The sequence below is a fragment of the Phycodurus eques genome, chromosome 7 (assembly GCF_024500275.1).
Source record: "Phycodurus eques isolate BA_2022a chromosome 7, UOR_Pequ_1.1, whole genome shotgun sequence".
NCBI lineage: Eukaryota > Metazoa > Chordata > Actinopteri > Syngnathiformes > Syngnathidae > Phycodurus > Phycodurus eques.
Window position 1 is genome coordinate 7,516,841 of NC_084531.1, and position 21,063 is coordinate 7,537,903.

The 21,063-nt window shown below is 40.1% G+C and overlaps 2 protein-coding genes and 1 long non-coding RNA gene across 6 annotated transcripts in view; 2 read left to right on the plus strand and 1 right to left on the minus strand.

Annotated features, from left to right (window-relative positions):
- sik3 (SIK family kinase 3) overlaps positions 1-2,672 on the plus strand; it is a 47,285-nt gene extending 44,613 nt beyond the window's left edge. For both annotated transcript variants that reach the window (XM_061680788.1, XM_061680787.1), the window contains one exon: positions 21-2,672. The gene's annotated coding sequence lies outside the window, so the exon portion shown is untranslated. The remainder of the gene's footprint in view (positions 1-20) is intronic.
- Positions 2,673-4,535: 1,863 nt separating this feature from the next.
- LOC133405241 (transmembrane protein 25) lies at positions 4,536-19,551 on the plus strand. 2 transcript variants are annotated; one of them, XM_061682055.1, is made up of 9 exons: positions 4,536-4,831; positions 8,874-8,980; positions 10,102-10,443; positions 11,398-11,688; positions 11,765-11,896; positions 11,974-12,007; positions 16,096-16,196; positions 17,824-17,907; positions 18,017-19,551. In XM_061682055.1, the coding sequence occupies exons 2-9, from the start codon at positions 8,878-8,880 to the stop codon at positions 18,088-18,090; spliced, it is 1,161 nt and encodes a 386-aa protein (XP_061538039.1). In that variant the 5' UTR covers positions 4,536-4,831; positions 8,874-8,877; the 3' UTR covers positions 18,091-19,551. The 2 variants fall into 2 exon arrangements, with proteins under 2 accessions (XP_061538039.1, XP_061538040.1); XM_061682056.1 differs by having other exon boundaries at positions 4,539-4,831; positions 10,102-10,242.
- LOC133405242 (uncharacterized) lies at positions 17,771-20,550 on the minus strand. Of its 2 annotated transcripts, XR_009768927.1 has the most exons (4): positions 20,414-20,550; positions 19,691-19,820; positions 19,063-19,161; positions 17,771-18,885 (listed from the first exon to the last, which is right to left on the minus strand). It is a non-coding gene; the product is annotated as an uncharacterized LOC133405242 (long non-coding RNA). The 2 variants fall into 2 exon arrangements; XR_009768926.1 differs by having other exon boundaries at positions 19,691-20,550.
- Between the last annotated feature and the right edge of the window lie 513 nt (positions 20,551-21,063).

Genomic DNA, 21,063 nt, shown 5'->3' on the forward strand with positions numbered 1-21,063 from the left:
TCTTTTCCCCTTCCCTACAGGATGCAGTGTATCCTATGTACAGCGGTCTATATCAAGCATCCTGACTTGTGTTGAGTTGAGATGCATCATGCCAAACCACCATCACCCATCTATCGACATCACTCACCATCTGTTTGTAGGGGGAAGCGGGGTGGGGGGGGGATCTGCTCAAATGTGGGTGTTCACATAACATCACAGTTGGGGCATTCAGGGTTCAAAAGGTCAAAGTGCCACCATCTCCTGCACAAATATCAATCATTGTTACCAGTGGGTTTCTTTTTTTTTTACCAAGACTATCCCACTCCACAGCAATCTCCTCTCATCCTTCATATGCACATCGTTTTGTGCCTCATTGGCCGACGGAGCCGGTTTGACTTATAACAACAGAAAAAAATGGACACAGTCCTGCATCAGATCCAAAGTATATTGTGCTTGTGAGCATTTGTGCACACGGTTGCGCAATGAGAGGCGTGGAGATGAAAGGCGTCTTGAAGCTGCACACAACTCCTCCTCCTGTACGCCTCCTACTTGCAGACTGCAGAGCTTTTCAGACTGGATGAGAATCTCTGCATAGGTGTTTTTGGAGTCGGCCTACATTTATTCCTCCAAAGATAGAGCTCAGTGTCATTACACAAAGGACAAACCAGCTCATTTATGTTTTTCCTGTTGTCACCCACCCCCCAATTGTTTTTTTTTTAATACACATTTTATTGTCAAATAGTAATGTCCATGTTAAACATAATGGTCAATATTGTTACTGTTGTTATCACAGTTTCCAGTAAAATGTTTATTAAGATCACATTATTATCGAAAAACAGTTTTGTGTTGCAAGGAGGACACCAATTAAGAGAAAAAACTGAATTCTGCACTTTGGACTCGCCCCACCTTCTCCCCTCATCCTCTCTCATGATATCATGCTCCTTTTTGGACTCCCCCCAGCACCCCTCCATTCTTATTTGTTCCCACCTGCTGTTACCTTCTTTCCCAACCTTCTCACTCATGTCTGTTACAGTGCAATGCATTGTGGGTAGTTTTACCAGATTTTTGCTCCTTGTACAGTGATGCCATGTATAGAATGCTTTTGCAATTTCTGCTATTTGTTTGTTTTGTTTTTAGATGTTGTTGGGGAGGCTTTTATTTTTTTAATATCATTCTTATTTTTCAATGTTTTCGAAATGTTTACTTTTTGCTTTCTGAATTTCCTGCCAAAAGAGGACAGAGAGACAGGGCTTTCTATGTCTTAAAACGATTGTTCATATTTGTTTTAATAATTCTATCAAGACACTTGAATAAGAGTAATATTTTTTTCTTTTTTAAGCATTTCATGTGTTCCTCATTCGTATAGCTCTTGCGCCTGTTTTTATTTTTTTTTATTTTTTTTTTTTTTTTTTAAGATAGATGTGGCAGCTTATACAGGGTCAGGTATAGGCTTTGTCTGTGTTGCTTTGATGCTCGGGGGGCGGGGGCGGGGTGGGGGGGGGATAGCAAACAGAAACTTAACAAAGGGAATAACTTGACATTTCATCCAAAACATAGCAAGTATGAAGACTGACAACACCTGTCTTTTTCTTCCCTTTCTGCCCTTAAAATCTGCTGTGATTCCTCAGCCATTATTATGAATGATTATTTTAATATTACATCTTGCGCCTGGACAGATGACACATTTTTAATATGACTCTTCATCCCTCTCATTTGGACTTGTTTTGATAGCCCTGGACTCTGGACCCCGTTCCAAACGATCAAAAGGTTGTTAAAGTTCTTCTAAATTGGATGTCCATAGCATGTGAAGTCAAGATTTTAGGCATGGTGATTTGAGCCCACCTTTAATACACAGTAGTGCTTTAAACTGTTGGTAGGCTTAAGCACCACCAGATGGAAACTAGAACACACTGGGGACCACAGCAGAACATTTGAAAACCTTATCAACCCCAACTCCTTTCTATGTTCCTGTTGGCGTGTCATATTTACTACATATTTACTGGTGCAGAGAAAAGACCTTCTGATCTCATTTGTAAATGTTTATACTGTCCCAATTGCACAATACCAGACTGCACAGTTGACGTTACAACCAACAGTTGGTGATGTCTTCCTGCGCTCGTGCTTTCCATTTGCACTCTGTAGTTTCCTACGAAGATTCAATGAACATTTCCAAAAGTTTCAATTCCTCCAACTCTCCTTGATTCCTGCCAGATCTGTGCTCCTGGCCTCTGCACCAAGCCTAAACTGATACGTAAGAGCAATGAAGAGGAGATGAGTGGACTAAAAGACATGCAATTTAGACATGAAATTGAACCTCAGCCTGGGGACCTACAGCAAGACTGAATGGGAAGCACTGCACATGATTCAGACAGAGTGGGGGAGAGCTGTTTCACACATCAGACTGATTCTGTCTAGTTCTCATTTTCTGTTTTGCCTCCTTGATGCTTCCATCTAGTGTATGTGTACTCTTCATCTCAGCCTTTCCTTCTCTGCGAGTCAGCTCTCTGCTCCACTCTCCACCCCCCCCCCCCTTAGTTTTGTTTTTGTTTGCCTTTGTTTTAAATTTTGATTTCTGTTGAGTACAAAAATACTAAAGTGCAACAATTATTAAAAAGATTATCAACCAAACTAAGATAAAATATATATATAAATAAATACTTTAAAATGGCAATGGCTTCTGTCTTTGTGCAGCTTTTTCGTCTACATTTTACTATTTTTCCAGGAATGAAGCAGATAAGAACATAACGCATTGCTACAAAGAATAATTTCTTTTTTAGTTTGTTTATTTTGACCTACCACTTGAACAGGGGTCATAACAGGATAAGTGTTATCATTATTGATCTTTAGTATTTCAAACATTTGACAGACTTTTATCGTTGTGAGAAAGTACTTATTTAATTGTATCAAAACAACACAGTACATCAAATTAAAACGAATAGACTAAATGACCGAATTGCTACAAATATTCTAAAGAAATACTCTTCAGGAAGAATTAGGTCCTAGCTTTTACCTTTGTTGTCCAGTATATGCAATAAATATGAAGTCAATAATTATGAGGTGCTGACAACGTAAGGGACAAACAGTTGCAGTGATAAAACATCAGGCTCTCAGTCCTTCAAGATTATCTACATTTGGTTTCTCAATGCCAATGTGTGGTTTTACATACGTAAAATAGTGGGAAGATTTATTATTATTAGTATTATTGCAGAAAGATTGTCCTCATATTTGGATGTTGGAAAGTTCACATAATTGAATGATGTAGTGAGTTTGAATGTCGGGAAATATGACAATAATAATTTGGGAATCTTAACATAGGCATTTGGAGCCCATTTTGGGGAGCTCCCCTGAATCGAATTTTTTTTCCAGATTATTGTGTTTTGACTTTGTCCTTTTTAAACAAGGTAGACATTACAAGTGTATAGCCATACAGTACCTGCTTGAAATGTCATATTTTAACAAAGATAAAATATACCCATTTGCCTCAAAAATGGTTTGTTGCACCTAACCCCTCCGACCTCTCTCCGACTGGGCTCAACGCTACCTGCACAGGGCAATACACTGCCTTCCAGTGAAATGCAGTTGTTGTGTAAGTACCTGCCTTAAACCAGCATATGTGGGGCATTTCCTAACGTCTACCACTTAATGCCAACGCACTTTTATCATTTTTATTCCTCATTTTTTTGCTGCATTTAATTGTAACTCAATATTAATGTTGTTAGGTCAGGGTTAAGTTGACCTTTTTTTTCTAGCTAGGGTGGTGAGAGACATCACCACTGTGCTTTGTTTGAATTGGAATGAGAGAAGCTAGCTGTTTTGTCCTGTGCATGTGTTAATGATGTTAATGTGAAAAAGGTGCGACTGAAATTGTTTGACAGCTGACTGGATGCTTATTAACATAACTCCTAATGGAACGCGACGAGAGGGAGGAACAATGAGAGAATTTTACATATTAGTTTTCAAAGTATTCACAAATGTCAATTTAGTGTACATGTGTTTTACACATTGTGCATTGGATTTCAAATAAAATTCTCCAAAAGAAGTCTAAGGTCCATTTTTAGGAGGGTACTCACTATGGGGTGGGGTGGGGGGCTGTTTTATTTCAGAAAAAAAATTCTACAATTAACATGTATGCAGAGGTGCTAACAGATATGAATAGATGTGAAGTTCACATCTTCTGATAATGTCCCCCCCCCCGATGATTTATTGAAGGACATAGAAAACTGATGAGAAAATGGGCTTCTGATTGACAACAGAGACAAACTAGCGAGTGAACCGCCTGCACCTCTTTATTATAAGCTATTCTGGCTGCAGCGTTCTGCATGCTGCTGCTTATGTCTGTTCAACTGCATTGCAGACATGCCAGCCTGAAATAATGGAGCGCCGAACAAGTGAGTGACATGACTTTAACATGTCTGCGGATGGTCAAGAATAAGATAAGAAGGAAAATATATTCAGCTTGGCCTTCTTTTCACCAGTTGAATAAATCTCTCCCTCTCCTGTTCTCCCAACTCAGAGCATCCTTCTCTTCATCTGTGCATTAATCCTCTTCCCTTCATTCGCTCATCCTCTTTGCTGTTCTCTCCCACCTACTCTCCCCTCCTCTCAGTGGTAGCGGTGTGACTGCCTGAGTCAGCTAGCTTTACCAGCCAGTGAGTAAATGCTGCTTCTGGAGGTGGCATATCCTGCAGACAAATGTGTGTGTGGTGTGTATGTGGGACTATGAGTGGACACGGATGGGAGAGCGACTGAGTCAGAAAGGCTGCAGTCCTCCCATCACCATCCTTCGCTCCACTGCTGCCATGGCGCTCCGGCTGGCTGAATCACAGCAGAGGCTGCAGAAAGGGCTGCTGAGGTAACACTGTGTGTGAGTGTGATGGAGGAGTCGTGTGGAAATGTATTAAGCACAAACATCTGTACTAACATGCATGCATCCTTGTATACAGTATGCGTGTGTGGGCCTTTGCAGCAATGCACCTTTGTACGGCCATTCTTGATTGTTAGTGTAAACCCAGCATTGACAGCTGGAGGCCCAGCGGGTGCATACAATTTCCTTGCTCATCATCATGTTTACGAGGTGTGCGTCATAAATGTTCATAATGATCAAATAACCCAAATAGCGATGTCAATTACACTATACACAATCACACGAGTCCCATTTAACATTTTGTCTTGTTTTGTGGCAAGCAAAGCATTTTCGTATGGATCGATGCGCTTCTCTTCTCATATAAGCTCGTCTACTAGCTACAAAGGCTCTATAAAAGAACTCTTAAACTTAGCCACTACAACAAAAGTTCAGTCATCAATAACGTTAGTCTTTTCTGAAGTAGCTAATGCTAGCAAGGCTAGCTGGCTTAATCCCTGAACATTCTATTCTGGAGTGGATCAGAGCATGAATTTTTTTTTATCTTGAGTGGAGCATTTCTGTACAAGCAGCAATTTAACATTAGACCCCTAGAAATAGAGAGAAAAAAAGAACGAAAATAGTCCTTATCAAGCAAAATGGATAACTCATTTCCTGTTGTTTTTAGGGTTTCAGTTCTTTACTTTTTTTGTGCAACTTGTCATTTGCTCCCGGAAATTAGGGAAGCGCTTCTCAGGGAACTTTTTTTTTTTTTACCTTTTCTGATTTTCTGGTGGGCTCTGGTTTCCCCCTATGCAGTAGCCCAGTGATTCTCAACCACTGTGCTGCGGCACATTAGTGTGCCGTAAGCGATCATTAGGTGTGCCGCAGGAAATGGTTTAAAAATCCTTATTGATTTACTACAAATAATGCATATTTGATCATCTTTGTATGCCAGTGATGTACAGTATAGTGGCAGTTTAACAATTTCTAACCCCAATGAAGTTGGGAGATTGTGTAAAACGCAATTAAAAACAATATAGTGATTTGCAAATCCTTTTCACCTATTTTCATTTGAAAACACTTCAAAGACAAGATGTTCAATGTTCAAACTGATGACCGTTATTGTATTTTTGCAAAAGACAAAAGCTGGGACAGATAGGGGCAACAAAAGACTGGGAAAGGTGAGGAATGATCAAAAACACCTGTTTGGAACATTCCACAAGTGACCAGATTAATTGGAAACAGGTGCGTGTAATGATTTGGTATAAAAGGAGCATCCCTAAAAGGCTTAGTTGTTCATGAGCAAGGATGGGGCGAGGTGCACCACTTTTTGAACAACTGCATGGACAAATACTGCAACAGGTTAAGACTAACATTTCTCAACATAGAATTGCAAGGAATTTAGGGCTTTCATCATCTATGATCCATAAAATCATCAAAAGTTTCAGAGAATCTGGAGAAATCTCTGCACGTAAGCGGCAAGGCCGAAAACCAACATTGAATGTCAATGACCTTTAATCCCTCGGGCGGCACTACATCAACAACTGGCAACAATGTGGAAAGGTAATTGCCACGTGGGCTCAGCAAAACTTCAGAAAACTATGGTCACTTAACACAGTTCGTCACTACATATACAAAGCCAAGTTAAAACTCTACCATGCAAAGTGAAAGCCATATACATTATCAACAACACCTGGAAACGCAGCTTCTCTGCGCCCGAGCTCATCTGAGATGGACTGACGCAAAGTGTAAATGTCTGCTGTGGTCTGACAAATCCACATTTGAAATTGTTTTTGGAAATAATGGACATTGTGTCCTACAGGCCAAAGAGGAAAAGAAGCATCCAGATTGTTATCACCGCAAAGTTTAAAAGCCAGCATCTGTGATGGTATGGGGGTGTGTGAGTGCCTATGGCATGGCTAACTTGTACATATGTGAAGGCACCATTAATGCTGAAAGGTACATACAGGTTTTGGATCAACATATGCTGCCATCCTAGCAATGTCTTTTTCAGAGACGTCCCTGCTTATTTCATCAAGACAATGCCAAGCCACATTCTGCACGTGTGTGAGTACTGAGTGTGAGTACGAGACTCTCCTGTCAGTGGTCCAGACCTGGCTCCCACTGAAAATACAAAGCTTCAACAATTAGTGTCCTCAGTTCCCAAATACTTATTGAGTGTTGTTCAAAGGAAAGGCGATATAACACAGTGGTAAACATGCCGCTGTCCTGGCTTTTTGGAACGTGTCGCAGGCGTCAAATTCAAAATGAGTGAATATTTGAAATAAATAAATAAACACACAAACAAACAAATATAGACGTTTATCAGTTTTAACATTAAACATCTTGTCTTTGTGGTGTATTCAATTGAATATAGATTGAAAAGGATTTGCAAGTCATTGTATTATGTTTAGGGCTGCAGCTATTAAATATTTAAGTATTCGACTAAAAATGTTATCAAGTAATCGAGTTCACGGATAAGTTAAGTAATTTTTAATTTTTGAAAAATATTTAAATGAAATTAGTTTGTAAAATTTCTGCTTGCTTAAAGAGCAATTATGAATTCCCAAGAAAAAAAATAGGCCATTTCACTTAATAATTAGCGACCAATTGGTTTCCTTTTTAGATAAGCAACTGTTTTTTGTTTCTTAAATTCACATTGAGAAGCAAACTGTATTGGTCTCTTAACATTTTCAGTGAGGCAATTTCAAACACAATTGAATCAAACACAAATATAAATACATTCCAGTTTAAACTCAGCATTTCTTGTAAGTATAAAAAACACAAGGCATTCGTTAAAAAAGGCATAAACAGTCTATGGGTTGGTGCGCCTTCACCTGAGCAGCTAGCATTTTGGCATGTGACATAATACAGTATATGTTCATGGCTGTGGGTTTATGGTCTTATAAAAAGGAAGTGCCAATATATAGAAATTACACAATGAACCATGAACCAATACTTTAATAGTAATGGGTAGCTTGGATCGACGTGAAACAATCTTAATTGTTGGCCCACTCCAGCTGCAGGCGTCACGGAATGCCATGGAACACGTATGGCCAAGATTATAACAAACTTGATGTGGCAAACGAGTACTCAAACATGTAAACAAGTGCGCCACTTCGAAAGCACGCTTCTCTCCACAGGCTCCAAACAGAAGAACCGTAACCACATTATTAACCAAAGCTGCGCTTAAGGAACGTCATTAGGTACGTAACAGGCATCAAAGAAATGAGCAAGGAGATAATAAGCGGTGTGACAATTGAGCTCCATTCAAACTTGACTAAATAGTCACTAAATAGTGTACTCGCTGTGGTTCAAAGACACACACAATCACTGCAGTGTTGTACAAATCCAAATATGGCAGCGTAACAAGTCAATCGCAGTGACTGCTCCTTGGTCCATCTAAGTAATTCGGTGTTCACCTTTCTCCTCAGTTTAAAATGCACTTTTGGCATTTCGTCTTCTCTGACGTTGTCGCCATCTTCTCCTTTGATGTTTAACGCGGTTTGCAAACTATAATAGTGTATTTACACCATTTTCACACTCCTTGAATCAAATATGGGTGCCTTGCATTGATGGCGTAAGCTCTGTTGAGCTTCACAATTAACAGGCAACTACTGTATATACAAATAGTATAAAACTGACAGGGCGGGCGATGAATGAGTTAAATAAGCGGATCCCCGAGGCAGAAAAAAATCCTCAAGCATTTTTTGTCCTTGACATACTCAAGTATTCATTGCAGCCCTAATTAGCCATTTCATTGGAATTGGGGTTTGTAAATGCTCTTCTACCTGTTTATCTGTTGCCATTTATACAACAGAATAATAGCTTTGTGTTCAACTAATCATGTCCGGGTTTCACACGAAGTATGCACATTTGAAAGTAAATTGAGATGCGATCATTATTATTTCAGTATATTTACTTTTTATGACATTTCTGTTTGGTGGTGTGCCATTAGGTTTTTCTAATGCAAAATGTGCCTTGGCTTAATAAAAGTTTGGAAACACTGTAGTATCCTGTATTTAATAACAAACTCAGTCTCTCCCAACAGGTAGATGCATGTATGTTGTAGTAGTATGGATAATGTGTGCAAGAGAAGGTGGTCATCAGGCTCCCAGGCCATGGTGTTTCTTCACACACTGGCCTTATCCTGGGCAGGTGATGTATGCTGTTACTTAATTGCTGTCATTAAATGTCAAACTTGGGTTTACAAAAATAAATGCTCCTCCTTGATCTCATAAAACAAAATTAGCTGTATGAGATGATTTAAGTTTAATTCAAAATATAAAGTACGGTGTCTTGGTGAGACAAAGTATCATACAAATTCATTGAACACTTCGACTAATCCCACCATCCTTGCTTCAGGCTTTCTACAAAATTAGAATATTATTAGATTTTTTTTTCCAGAGTTGGTATGCAATGGTAAAGTAGCGCTCAAAATTACAAACATGATCAATTTAAGAGCAGGTACATGCACAGACATTTTGGGGGCAGGTGCTCAAGCCCCAAAAAGGGCACCCATCCCCAAAATTATTCATACTATTAAGAGAAACAGTAGTATATATTTTATTATGTATTTATTTCTGTTACACAATCAACAGTCAAATAAACAACTAATAACAAAGGAGTTGAAGGGAAGCTATAGTGGATATAAAAGGTCTACACACCCCTGTTCAAGTCACAGGTTTCTGTGGTATATAAAAATGAGACGAATTAAAATCATTTTAAATGTTTTTTCCCACTATTAGTTAATCTATAACCTGTACAATACAATTTCAGAAAATTGAGAGGGGAAGTACAAATTAATTGAGATAATGTGGTTGGACAAGTGCACACACCCTCTTATAAATAGGGATGTGTTCAGAATTAAGCAATCACATTCAACCTCATGTTAAATGGGGGTCAGCACACAACTGCCACCATTTAAAGTGCCTCTTTTAACCCCCCAAAAATTAAGATGGGAGAATATGTACAATTGTCCTCAAAACTCTAATAAAATTCCCCTCATATATCAAAACAGTTGGGTGGTATCGATGGCAGAGAAGTATTATTAAATACTGTATATAAAGGAATAAAAAAAATAGGCTGCAGTAAAATAGGTGCTTTTTTCATCCAGGGCAAAAGGGCAGGTGCTTGAGCACCACTTGGGGTCATTTGTGGACAATTCTTCTTAAGAGTATAAATCATAAAATCATTAAGCCACCCCTTTGTCGACATTTATTTTATTCTTACTTGAAATAAAAGTACAAGAAAAAACAACTTAGTCTCTGTACCGACAGGTGCTGTTGAACCTGCCCCCGAAATTGACGGACATCGTCAGACAGCGATGACACTAAGAGAAAACGCTATACACAGGTTCAACTGTCATTCATATGGTTGGCACCCCCATGCACCGGCCTTGCTGACCTGGTACCTGAACGGTGAGCGGCAGAGGTCGTTTTCTCCTAAAGGGGGTCTGGGGAAGACACCCCAAAAAAACTCTGAGGTCAGGAGATTCGGAGCCAATCACAACAGCACAAACTCACTGCGGGCCAGAAAGTGGGACAGAGAGCTGGTGTGTGTGGCATTGAACCCCAAATCAGGGGAAAGCTACAATGCTACAGTTACACTCAATGTCCAATGTGAGTGGCAGTGAATTATTTATCTATTCTTGTGCTACAAAAAACTATTCTACCTCTGCCAAGCACAAAGCTTGTTTTTTTTGTTATCTGTTAAACTAAAAACAAAATGACACAATAGCTTTACTACTCCTGTAAAAGGTTTTGCGGGCATGTATCATGGAAAATCATAAGACATTGTTTATATGTATAATTTTAGTTTGTATCTTGATAGCAGATCCAGGATTATTTTTACTTCATCATAGGGAAGATTTGGCAGTCACAAAAGTTGGCAGGTATTCATTTATCCCAATTCACATTTTGAAATATTTACCCACTTCCTTAACATTTGCAAACATCAATTTTTTTATTCCACCTTTCCTAAGTACGTTTGGGGATGAACTGGAGGATATCTCAGCTGACCTTTGCGAGGTATAGCATGAACGGGTCGCCAGCCAATCACAGGCCACATAGACAGACAACCATTCACATTTACCTATGGACAATTTAGACTTTTAAACCTACCTTTTTTTCTTGTTACCTATGATGCCTATTTTTGGGATGGGAAAACACACGTAAGCACGGGGGGAACATGCAAACTTCACACAGAGAGGATGGAGCCTAGATTCGAACATAAACCTTAAAACAGTGAGACAGACATGCTACCCACTCGACTACCGTGCTAGTTTTCAAACATAATCAATCAAAAATGCAGTCATGCTTGATCACGTCCAGAAAATTTTCACGAGAAGCCGAAGAATATGAAGACGTGTAGCAATACCAACTTATTGTCTGTGGTAAAAATGCATACCGGTTGGCAAGTCTGGCTACTTCTGGTCCATTTCTCTTATATACATGTTACGTTCGCCACTCTACTAGGAATGAAGAAGCTAGTATTATAGTCTTGTCTTGGCAGGGGTCTTTAACCTACTGAGTGCTTTTGTTCCAATCTGTGAATCATTCCTCTCTATCTTCTAGTTCAGCCTGAGATCCTCAGGGTCAGCGCACACTCCAGTGAAAACTCAGACCCCGGCCTTTTGTTAGTCCTCTTTGCATTGGTTCAGTCCAACCCACCTGCCACCTTCACCTTCACAGACCAGTCTGGTCTGCTAATGGCTAACACTTCAGACATCTTCATCCTCGACTCACACGACTACCCCTGGATGACCAATCACACACTAAGAGTCACTCTCAATAGTCTATCAGGAAATATCTCACTGAATGCCAGCAACAGTGTGGGCACCACGCAAAGTAACCTCACACTGGCAGGTCATTGGAGGGGAGGGACAAGAGTTATCTACCATAGATGTTTTTTTTTGGAAGTCTTACTCTGTCTCTTCTCCAGAGTTCCTACAATCTCGTGTGGAAGTGCCAATGCTGGGAATTGTAACTGGAGGGTCCATGGCCTTCATGGCCCTTCTCATCCTCAGCCTGATAGTCCTCTGCCTCATGCAAAAACCAACAAGCAAGTCCATCGGTGAGACACGAGTTCCTTATGGGTTTGTAACAATGCTATGGCAGTGTAACATACTATACTTTATTTTTATGTTACAGATGAGCCAGTGGAGATTCTAATGACTAAGAAAAGGTAACTCAGACATGATGACATGTTTGTTTCCAGCCAGCCATTCTGAAAAAACATTCAACAAATAAACACTTCCTCACGAAAAGTTAGAACCTTGACAGACAAACTTAATTTGACATTGTACTACCTTTTCAATAGACATATCCAGCTGTTCAATATTTCAATACTTCTTGCACTTGAACCTGCTGTTCTCTAATTCATGGCAGGTATTGTCCATAATCATTTCCAAGGAAACTTATATTCCTTTCTGTGACTCTTCCGGTCTCTCTTTTGCAATGTTCTGATGACACTCCGTGACACTCTAAACTCAGTGGCAATTTCCCTTTCTGAGCATCCTGTTTGAAGCGTCACAATGGCGAGCTACTGTTGATCAATTGGTCGGTGTCATCTTGGTCTTGTGGTGTCAAAATATGAACAGCATGATTAAGAGGGCTGTAATGCAGTTTTATGGGTGGCACAAGCCAGTGCAAACTGTAGGCCGGTCCAAATCCCAGATAAAGGTAGAGGGTTGCGTCAGGAAGGGCATCCGGCTTAAACCTTTGCCAAACAAAAATTAGCGTTCATTCAAAGAATTCCATACTGGATCGGTCGTGGCCCGGGTTAACAACATCCGCCGCCGTCGCCGTTAACCTGCAGGGTGTCAGTGGAAATTTAGTTACTGGGACTATATATATATATATATATATAAAATATGTATGTGGGTGGCACAGTGGACGACTGATTTTCTCCAGGTACTCTGGTTTCCTCCCACATCCCAAAAACATCCATGGTAGGTTAATTGAAGACTCTAAATTGCCCATAGGTGTGAATGTGAGTGCCAATGGTTGTTTGTTAATATGTGCCCTGCGATTGGCTGGCAACCGGTTCAGGGTGTACCCTGCCTCCTGCCAGAAGTTAGCTCCAGCACTCCCGCGACCCTTGTGAGGATAAGCGGCTCAGAAAATGGATGGATGGATGGATGGATAGATGGATGGATAATGTATGAATCCATATATATAAACTTCATTGGAGTCCAGCTGTGTTTGATTATACTGATTGCACTTGATTAGGAAAGCCACACACCTGTCTATATAAGACCTTTCAGCTCACAGTGCATGTCAGACCAAATGAGAATCATGAGGTCAAAGGACCTGCCTGAAGAGCTCAGAGACAGAATTGTGGCAAGGCACTGATCTGGGCAAGGTTATAAAAACAATTCTGCTGCACTTAAGGTCCATAATCCTGAAATGGAAGACATTTGGGATGATCAGAACCCTGTGGCTTGGCTGAGCTCCAGAGATGCAGTCCGGAAGTGGGACAAAGTTCTAGAAAGTCAACCATCATTACAGCCCTCCACCTGTCGGGGCTTTATGGCAGACTGGCCCAATGGAAGCCTCTCCTCAGTGCAAGACACATGAAAGCCCGCATGAAACACCTGAAGGACTCCAAGGTGGTGAGAAATAAGATTCTCTGGTCTGATGAGACCACGATAGAACATTTTGGCCTTAATTCTAAGCGGTATGTGTGGAGAAAACAAGGGACTGCTCATCACCTATGCAATACAGTTCCAACAGTGAAGCATGGTGGTGGCAGCATTATGCTGTTGAGGTGTTTTTCCACTGCAGGGACAGGACGACTGGTTGCAATCGAAGGAAAGATGAATGCGGCCAAGTACAGGGATATCCTGGACGAAAAACTTCTCCAGAGTGCTCAGGACCTCAGACTAGGTCGAAGGTTCACCTTCCCAACAAGACAATGACCCAAAGCACACAGCTAAAATAATGAAGGAGTGGCTTCAGAACAACTTCGTGATTGTTCTTGAATGACCCAGCCAAAGCCCTGACTTAAACCCATTTGAGCATCTCTGGAGAGACCTGAAAATGGCTGTCCACCAACGTTCACCATCCAACATGACAGAACTGGAGAGGTCCTGCAAGGAGGTATGGCAGAGGATCCCCAAATCCAGGTGTGAATAACTGCATTAGCTCAAAAAGGTGCTTCTACTAAACACTGAGCAAAGGGTCTGAATACCTATGACTATGTGATATTTCAGTTTTTTTTTTTAATAAATCAGCAAAAATGTCAATAATTCCGTTTTTTTTTTGTCAATATGGGGTGATGTGTGTACATTAATTTGGAAAAAAATAACTTAAATGATATAGCAAATGGATGCAAAATAACAAAGAGTGAAACTTTTAAGGGGTCTGAATACTTTCTGTACCCAGTGTATGTTACAATAATACAAGAAATGTATGAGGGCAGCAGAACAGTGGTGAGGTATTCTGTAGGTGTGACAGAGGAGTTTAAGGTGGAGGTGGGACTTCATCAGGGATCAGCCCTGAGCCCCTCACTGTTTGTATTGGTGATGTATAGGCTGACAGGTGAGGTGAGAATGGAGTCCCCGTGGACCATGATGGCCGCAGATGACACTGTGATCTGCAGTGAAAGCAGGGAGTAGGTGGAGGAGGAAAAGTTAGAAAGATGGAGGCATGCACTGGAAAGGAGAGGAATGAAGATTAGCCGAAGTAAGACCGAATATAGTTGCATAAATGAGAGGGGTGGAGGGGCAAGAGTGAGGCTACAGAGAGAAGAGATAGCAAGGGTGGAGGACTTTAAATACTTGGTGTCAACAGTCCAGAGCAATGGTGAGTGTGGTCAGGAAGTGAAGAAACGGGTCCAAGCAGGTTGCAACGGGTGGAGGAAGGTGTCAGGTGTGTTATGTGACAGAAGAGTCTCTGCTAGGATGAAGGGCAAAGTTTATAAGACAGTGGTGAGGCCAGCCATGATGTACAGATTAGAGACAATGGCACTGAAGAGACAACAGGAAGCAGAGCTGGAGGTGGCGGAAATGAAGATGTTGAGGTTCACTCTCGGATTGAGCAGGTCGGATAGGAAAAGAAATGAGCTCATCAGAGGGACGGCCATGGTTAGTTGTTTTGGAGACAAAGTTAGAGAGAGCAGACTTTGATGGTTTGGAAATGTCCATAGTAGAGAGAGTGAGTAGAAAGATGATGAGAATGGAGCTGCCAGGCAAGAGAGCGAGAGGAAGACCACAGAGAAGATTGATGGATGTTGTGAGGGAAGACATGAGGGCAGTTGATGTTAGAGAGGAGGATGCAGGAGATAGGCTTACATGGAGAAGGATGACACACCGTGGCGACCCGTAAAGGGACAAGTCGAAAAGAAAAGAAGAAGATGATGAAGAGGACTGTTTAAATACACGAGTTCCAGCTGAACCAGGAAATGTATTGGTAGATTCATGAATTTAACACCTGTATTGAAATTTGGAGTTCAGCTGCATGTTTGAGAACAGGAAGCCATGCGAAACATTCTGAAACACTGAACAGTTGAATGTTTATTCCAAATTTTAGAGAATTTTAAATTAAGTTAACCTGTAAAGGATATATTACATTTTAGGTTCATCCTGAAATTTCACGCTAAAAGCCAAATATCTCAAACTTTTTTGAGTAGTATCGTCAAAGCAGTTCTTTTTGTTAAAAGAAGAAGAAGAAGAAAAAAACACACATGCTGTCAAAATCTTGGACCATCAGAGTTACATTATCTCCAATGAGTACTTGGCACCAATTGATCATGTGGTGACTTGCTCCCACTCAGTGACGGTATGAATATGAACGCGGAAGGTTGTCAGTTTCTATATGTGCCCTGTGAGTGTCTGGTGACCAGTTCAGGGTTTAGTCTTCCCAATTCAGCTGGGATAGGCTCCAGCACCCAGTCAACTTGAACAGGATAAGTGTTATAGAAAAACGATGAGTGGATGTTCTCCAGACACTTTTTTTAAACTTCCGCATCAGAACCACATGGAGTGAAAATAGACTTTGTAGATCTTTTGCACATCGACTGAACACTTGTAAATATAAACATACTTGATGAAGACACCTAACTGGGAACATAATGTTGATCATCAGTCCAGGTGAATGTTACTACCAATAAAACATACTGGTACTTTGTTACTTGTAGTCCATGCAATAATGACACGTGAGCTTTCCCAGTCCTGATGTGCTGTACGTGTTCTTGTATGAATATGTTGTCTACCCTCAATAGACTTATATGTCCTGTGAACTACATTTGGTGTCCATGTATTATCTGCACAGTGACTCAACCAATCTGAAAGCAGAGAGATCTTACATCCCCAGAGAGAACATGTCTCTTCCTTCCAATATGCAGCTTAATGACCTCAGCACTTTGAAAAAGGGTAAGACTTGAACTCAGCGGACAGACAGTAAACTAGATCCATCATTCTGTTCCTAAAATAGAAGTACTTATATGAGATTCAATATAGTATATACTCTATTATAAATATTATCAAACCAATTAAAACGCCACCAACATTTTGCAAACATCATCTTTTCCTCCTGCATGTTTTCTGCAGGTATTTTGCTGCGGTTTCCTGCCAAATTCAAAATGAACACCCTTAACCGAATAACCTGGAGAAAATTTAACTTTTAAGACTTTTGTACGGTACGGTGCATGAAACACATTATGACTTTGCAGACAAACCAAATTTGACAGCTACAGCGGATATAAAAAGTCTACAGACCCCTGTTCAAATGTGTTCAGGTTTTTGTGACATAAAAAATGAGACCAAACTAACTCAAAACGTTTTGCTCCGTGAGTGTTACCTATAATCTCTTCCAACTCAATTGAAATTATTAAAAACTTTTTTGGAAAGGAGCAGTAATAGTAAACAACTGAACTATTTGCATATCTGTTGTTAACCAATACAGGCCACTCATGTGCCTGAGTAGCATCTGCAACATTTGCACAATCGACATTGTCCCAGATTATCGCACTACTAGTCACTTTAAACTGCATACATTTCGTGAAGTCTCTGTGCCCTTTGCACAATGGTCATTACACCGAACTATTGTTCTATTAGTCATTTCAAACTGCTCTAATTGCTAGAGTTCTCTGCATCTTTTTGCACATTGTCAAAAAATAAAATATATGTACCAGCATTACCACATTACTGGTAACCTTTTATTGCTCATTGACCTTGTTTTTTTTGTCTTTATGTCTCTGCCAATTGACTGTCTGTTGTCGTATTAGAGCGGTTCCAACTACCGGAGACAAATTCCTTGTGTGTTTTTGACATACTTGGCAAATAAAGATGATTCTGATTCTGATTCTGAAATAATGTGATTGCTCAAGTGTGCGCACCCTCTTATGACTGGGATGTGGTTTCAGAATTAACCAGTCCCATTCTAACATATGTTACATGGGAATCTGCACACACCTGCCACCATTTACCATCTAGTTGGCTTTCATTACTTTTTTGTTTTTTTTCTAGCAGAAGCCTGAAGGTTTTGTGCTAACACTGACTGGTATTTTGAACTGTTAATAGTTCCCTCCACCTTGTCTAAGGCCACAGTTCAAAAAGTAAAACTACAAAAAAAAAACAACAAACAACTAAACACCACCATGCTTCACTGAATAGTGTTCTTTTGGTATTAAACAGTGATTGTGCCCAAAAAAAACATATTTTGGAATTATGGCCAAAATGTTCAACCTTGGTTTGATTGGGCCATTACACATTTCCCTCATGTGTTTGTGATACTTTATTATGGTCCAATGTCAGGAAAAGCCTACTAGAACATCTGAAACATGTTCAAAGCCGATTTAAATGGTGGCAGGTGTGTTGAATGTGACTGGTTAATTCTGAACACAGCCACATCTCAGTTATAGTATAAGAGGGTGTGCACATTTGTGCAACCACATTATTTAAGTTATTTATTTTTATTTGCGCTCAAACACTGCATCTTGCTCACACTTTTTATATTTCATCCATTGCTCCAATACCTCTGCATTGCTCTCCAAACCAGGAGAGAACACCCAGCAAATCAGTGGTGGGGAGAAGAAGAAAGATGAGGAGGATGAAGATCTGTCTTTAGCCTATGCTGCGAGAGGTCAGGAGGCGCGTTTGCATTTATTATTTCAAAATGTGGGTTCTCTATAGACAAGTAAAAGTGTGGTCATTTCTTTAATTGTCCAATCTTGCTTCCGTGCCACACCCAGGCTTTGCCAGATATCCAATGGTGGGCTACATCTACAAGGTGAATAGCACCAGCAGTGAGGAGATCTGGCTCTGACTCACCTCAAAGGCAACATACGGGCTATGCAATTGCATGCAAGACGATTTTAACAAAGAATCTGCAACAAATCACACATTTCTCTCTTAAACTATTCTCAAGTTGGCTCAAAATCTGTCTCTAGATCATACAAGCACATAATGTGTGTGAACTCCCAAACTGTGTTGCCATGTCATCTGTAACCATTTGCTCATAGTTGTCCTCTTTCATGCTATTAATATTGCAATGCATTTATTCTGCTATGCACAGTTCAGAATGTCCGTGATGTGCTGTATGTGTGATTTTACAAATTTATTTGATGCAAAAAATATATGTTTATATGTATAGAACTTGTAATGCACTGTATTAGTTTGCACATGTACATGCGCATAAAACATAGTCATGAATAAAGTTAAGATGAATACATCTCACCTCGAGTGTGGCTCTACTGGCATCCACAAGGGGGTGCTAAACATTTGGGTGTCTGGTACTTGCGAAGGGTGATCTGTGCTTAAATGTGCAAGGGGAATGAGTGTTTGTGCCTTTTGTGCAGTACAGTACGTGGACAGACAACTTTGATGATATGTTGTGTATATAAAACATTGTGCATTATAAAATCCAGAATAGCAACTGCAGAATAAAATTGCATGTGTTCCGACTTGTGTGGACGTACACGTACGCATGTCGTTAGAGACGCCACCAGGTGCTGTCTGTGGTTCATAGGGTTTTGGTGCAGCAGTTCAGACAGGAAGCTGTGTTGCGCTGTGCCGGGTGAACGTATTTTCTTCCTGCAGCACGATGCTTTTGGGAGCGAATCTAGTTTTTGTCATATACAAAAGGGAAATAATATAACAGCCATGGTAATAAATTATTGATGAGTAAACACACTTTTGTTGTTTGCCTTACCAGATAGAAGTGTTATGTTTATTTCTCAAAACAAATAATTAGTGCAGATCTAGTTGTTAATTCAAGAATGATTTTGTTATTTCTTACCTTTTGCTGTCCCCATTGTTGTATAGACGCTTCTGCTTCCAGAGATGCAGCTAAAACAAATGCCATTACATCTGCTATTCAGTACAGTATTTACTTGAGCTGTAGCAGAGAGGGCAAAAGTACTCACACTCAGTACTTAAGTAGAAGTACACATTCTTTTGTAAAAAAAAATAAAGGGAAAGTACTGGTTCAATTTTACTTTAGTAATAGTAAAACAAAGACTGAAAAGAGCAAAAGTAGCCCATGAGGAGAAGCAGTAAAGAAAATGGATGGATGGATTATTGTCAGTTATATACAATATCTGTTTTGATAACTTGGTCCATTAGGAAAAAAAAAACTGCACACAAAACAGTTTCCCTCTTTTATTAACTTGCATAGTGCTCGTACTGAGAAGGAAAATCAATCACTGGGCATGCTGTCAAAACAATATTTTCCCATAGCTTTGCTAACATTGTGAACTGAATAGCAAAAAATATTGAGAAATAGCGAGTGAGAAATAAAGAATAAATACACTGAGTCTGTATGTGTGTGTGTGTGTGTGTTTTTTTTCAGATTAGACAGAGAATATTTGAATGCCAGAAGCTGGTGCCCCCCCCCCCCTATATAGTACAAGACACAATGTACTCACCACCAATCATTGTCAGAGCTGACAATGAAACAATTCTCTTGAGATAAGGTAATGGATGTGGAATATGTTGCGTCTTCAAATCTCCCTGGTTCATTTTCCTTTGTGGCACTTTTGTTTCTGTTGTATTCACCTTAAAAGCCCCCCAAATCAAAATCAATCAGTCAGTCGTGACCTTTTTGATGTCGTGTCATCATCGTCAGAGGCTGAAAAAAGTAACGAGACAATTTTGACAAATTAAGGAGTAGAATGTAGAGATTTCAGTTTTTATATGGAGGAGGTAAAAGTTAAAGTCGTCAGAAAAAGAAATACTCAGGTATAGTACAGACAACTGAAAAATCTACTTAACAAAGAATTTATTCTTCGTTACTTCCTACCACTGAGTACTAATAATGCCATTAAGGGTTATGTTAAAAAATGCATTTATCTGCTCTCTGTCCCTCTGCTCTCTCTCTCTCTCTCTCTCTCAACCCAACCGGTCGAGGCAGACGGCCACCCCAAACAGTGATAGTTCTGTTCGAGGTTTATTAAGGGGGCTATTTGTTTTCCTCGCCTCCATCGACAAAGTGTTGCCAGTAAGTTACTCCAGAAAAAAAACAAGAAAATCTTAAAAAACTGGGAGGCAAGTTGTCTGAATTGGATTCTGGAGTCATGCACCACTCGATACATCATATTCATACACCAGCTGTGAACCATTATTTGTTCAATATTAGTTGATTAGCTTACCTGAATCAGGTGACACTGTGAAAGCAGCAATTGGCTCCTGTCTCTTGACTGCTACAATGCGCTTCCTCCAATGGAAACATACTGCTACTACCAACCGCACATGTTTATAATAGAAGCATACTGTATACAACAACGCTTTTCTGCAACGGTGCCACATTGTTAGTGTTCAGTATTTCTACACAATAGAATTTTATGATCATTCTCTACGTATATACACGTCTTGGTTTTTACACTGAAATGCTTAAACACTGTGGCGCCATGAACATTACTATGAATGCTGGGAACATTTATTACAGTACAATTAGACATTGCTGTAAATTCTAGTTATTTACCACATACAGTTTTCTCCGGACACTCCGGTTTCCTCACACATCCCAAAATCATGCATGGTAGGTTAACTGAAGTCTCTAAATTGCCCCTAGGTGTGAATGTGAGTGCGAATGGTTGTTTGTTTATGTGTGACCTGCGATTGGCTGGCAACCAGTTCAGGGTCTACCCCGCCTCCTGCCTCATGATAGCTGGGATAGGCTCCAGCACTCCCGCGACCCTTGTAAGGATAAGTGGCTCAGAAAATGGATGGATAGTTTCCACTGATGTCACACACTATAAACAGAGACTTACTATAGATGTTTGAATTCTTTGTGGTGCTG

What these genes read in the sequence shown, in the direction of transcription:
- LOC133405241 (XM_061682055.1), top strand. Translation starts at nt 8,878, where the DNA reads ATGCATGTATGTTGTAGTAGTATGGATAATGTGTGCAAGAGAAGGTGG. An exon ending in AGTTACACTCAATGTCCAAT is followed by an intron (nt 10,444 to 11,397) that starts GTGAGTGGCAGT and finishes TCTATCTTCTAG; the next exon opens with TTCAGCCTGAGATCCTCAGG. An exon ending in ATTCTAATGACTAAGAAAAG is followed by an intron (nt 12,008 to 16,095) that starts GTAACTCAGACA and finishes TTATCTGCACAG; the next exon opens with TGACTCAACCAATCTGAAAG.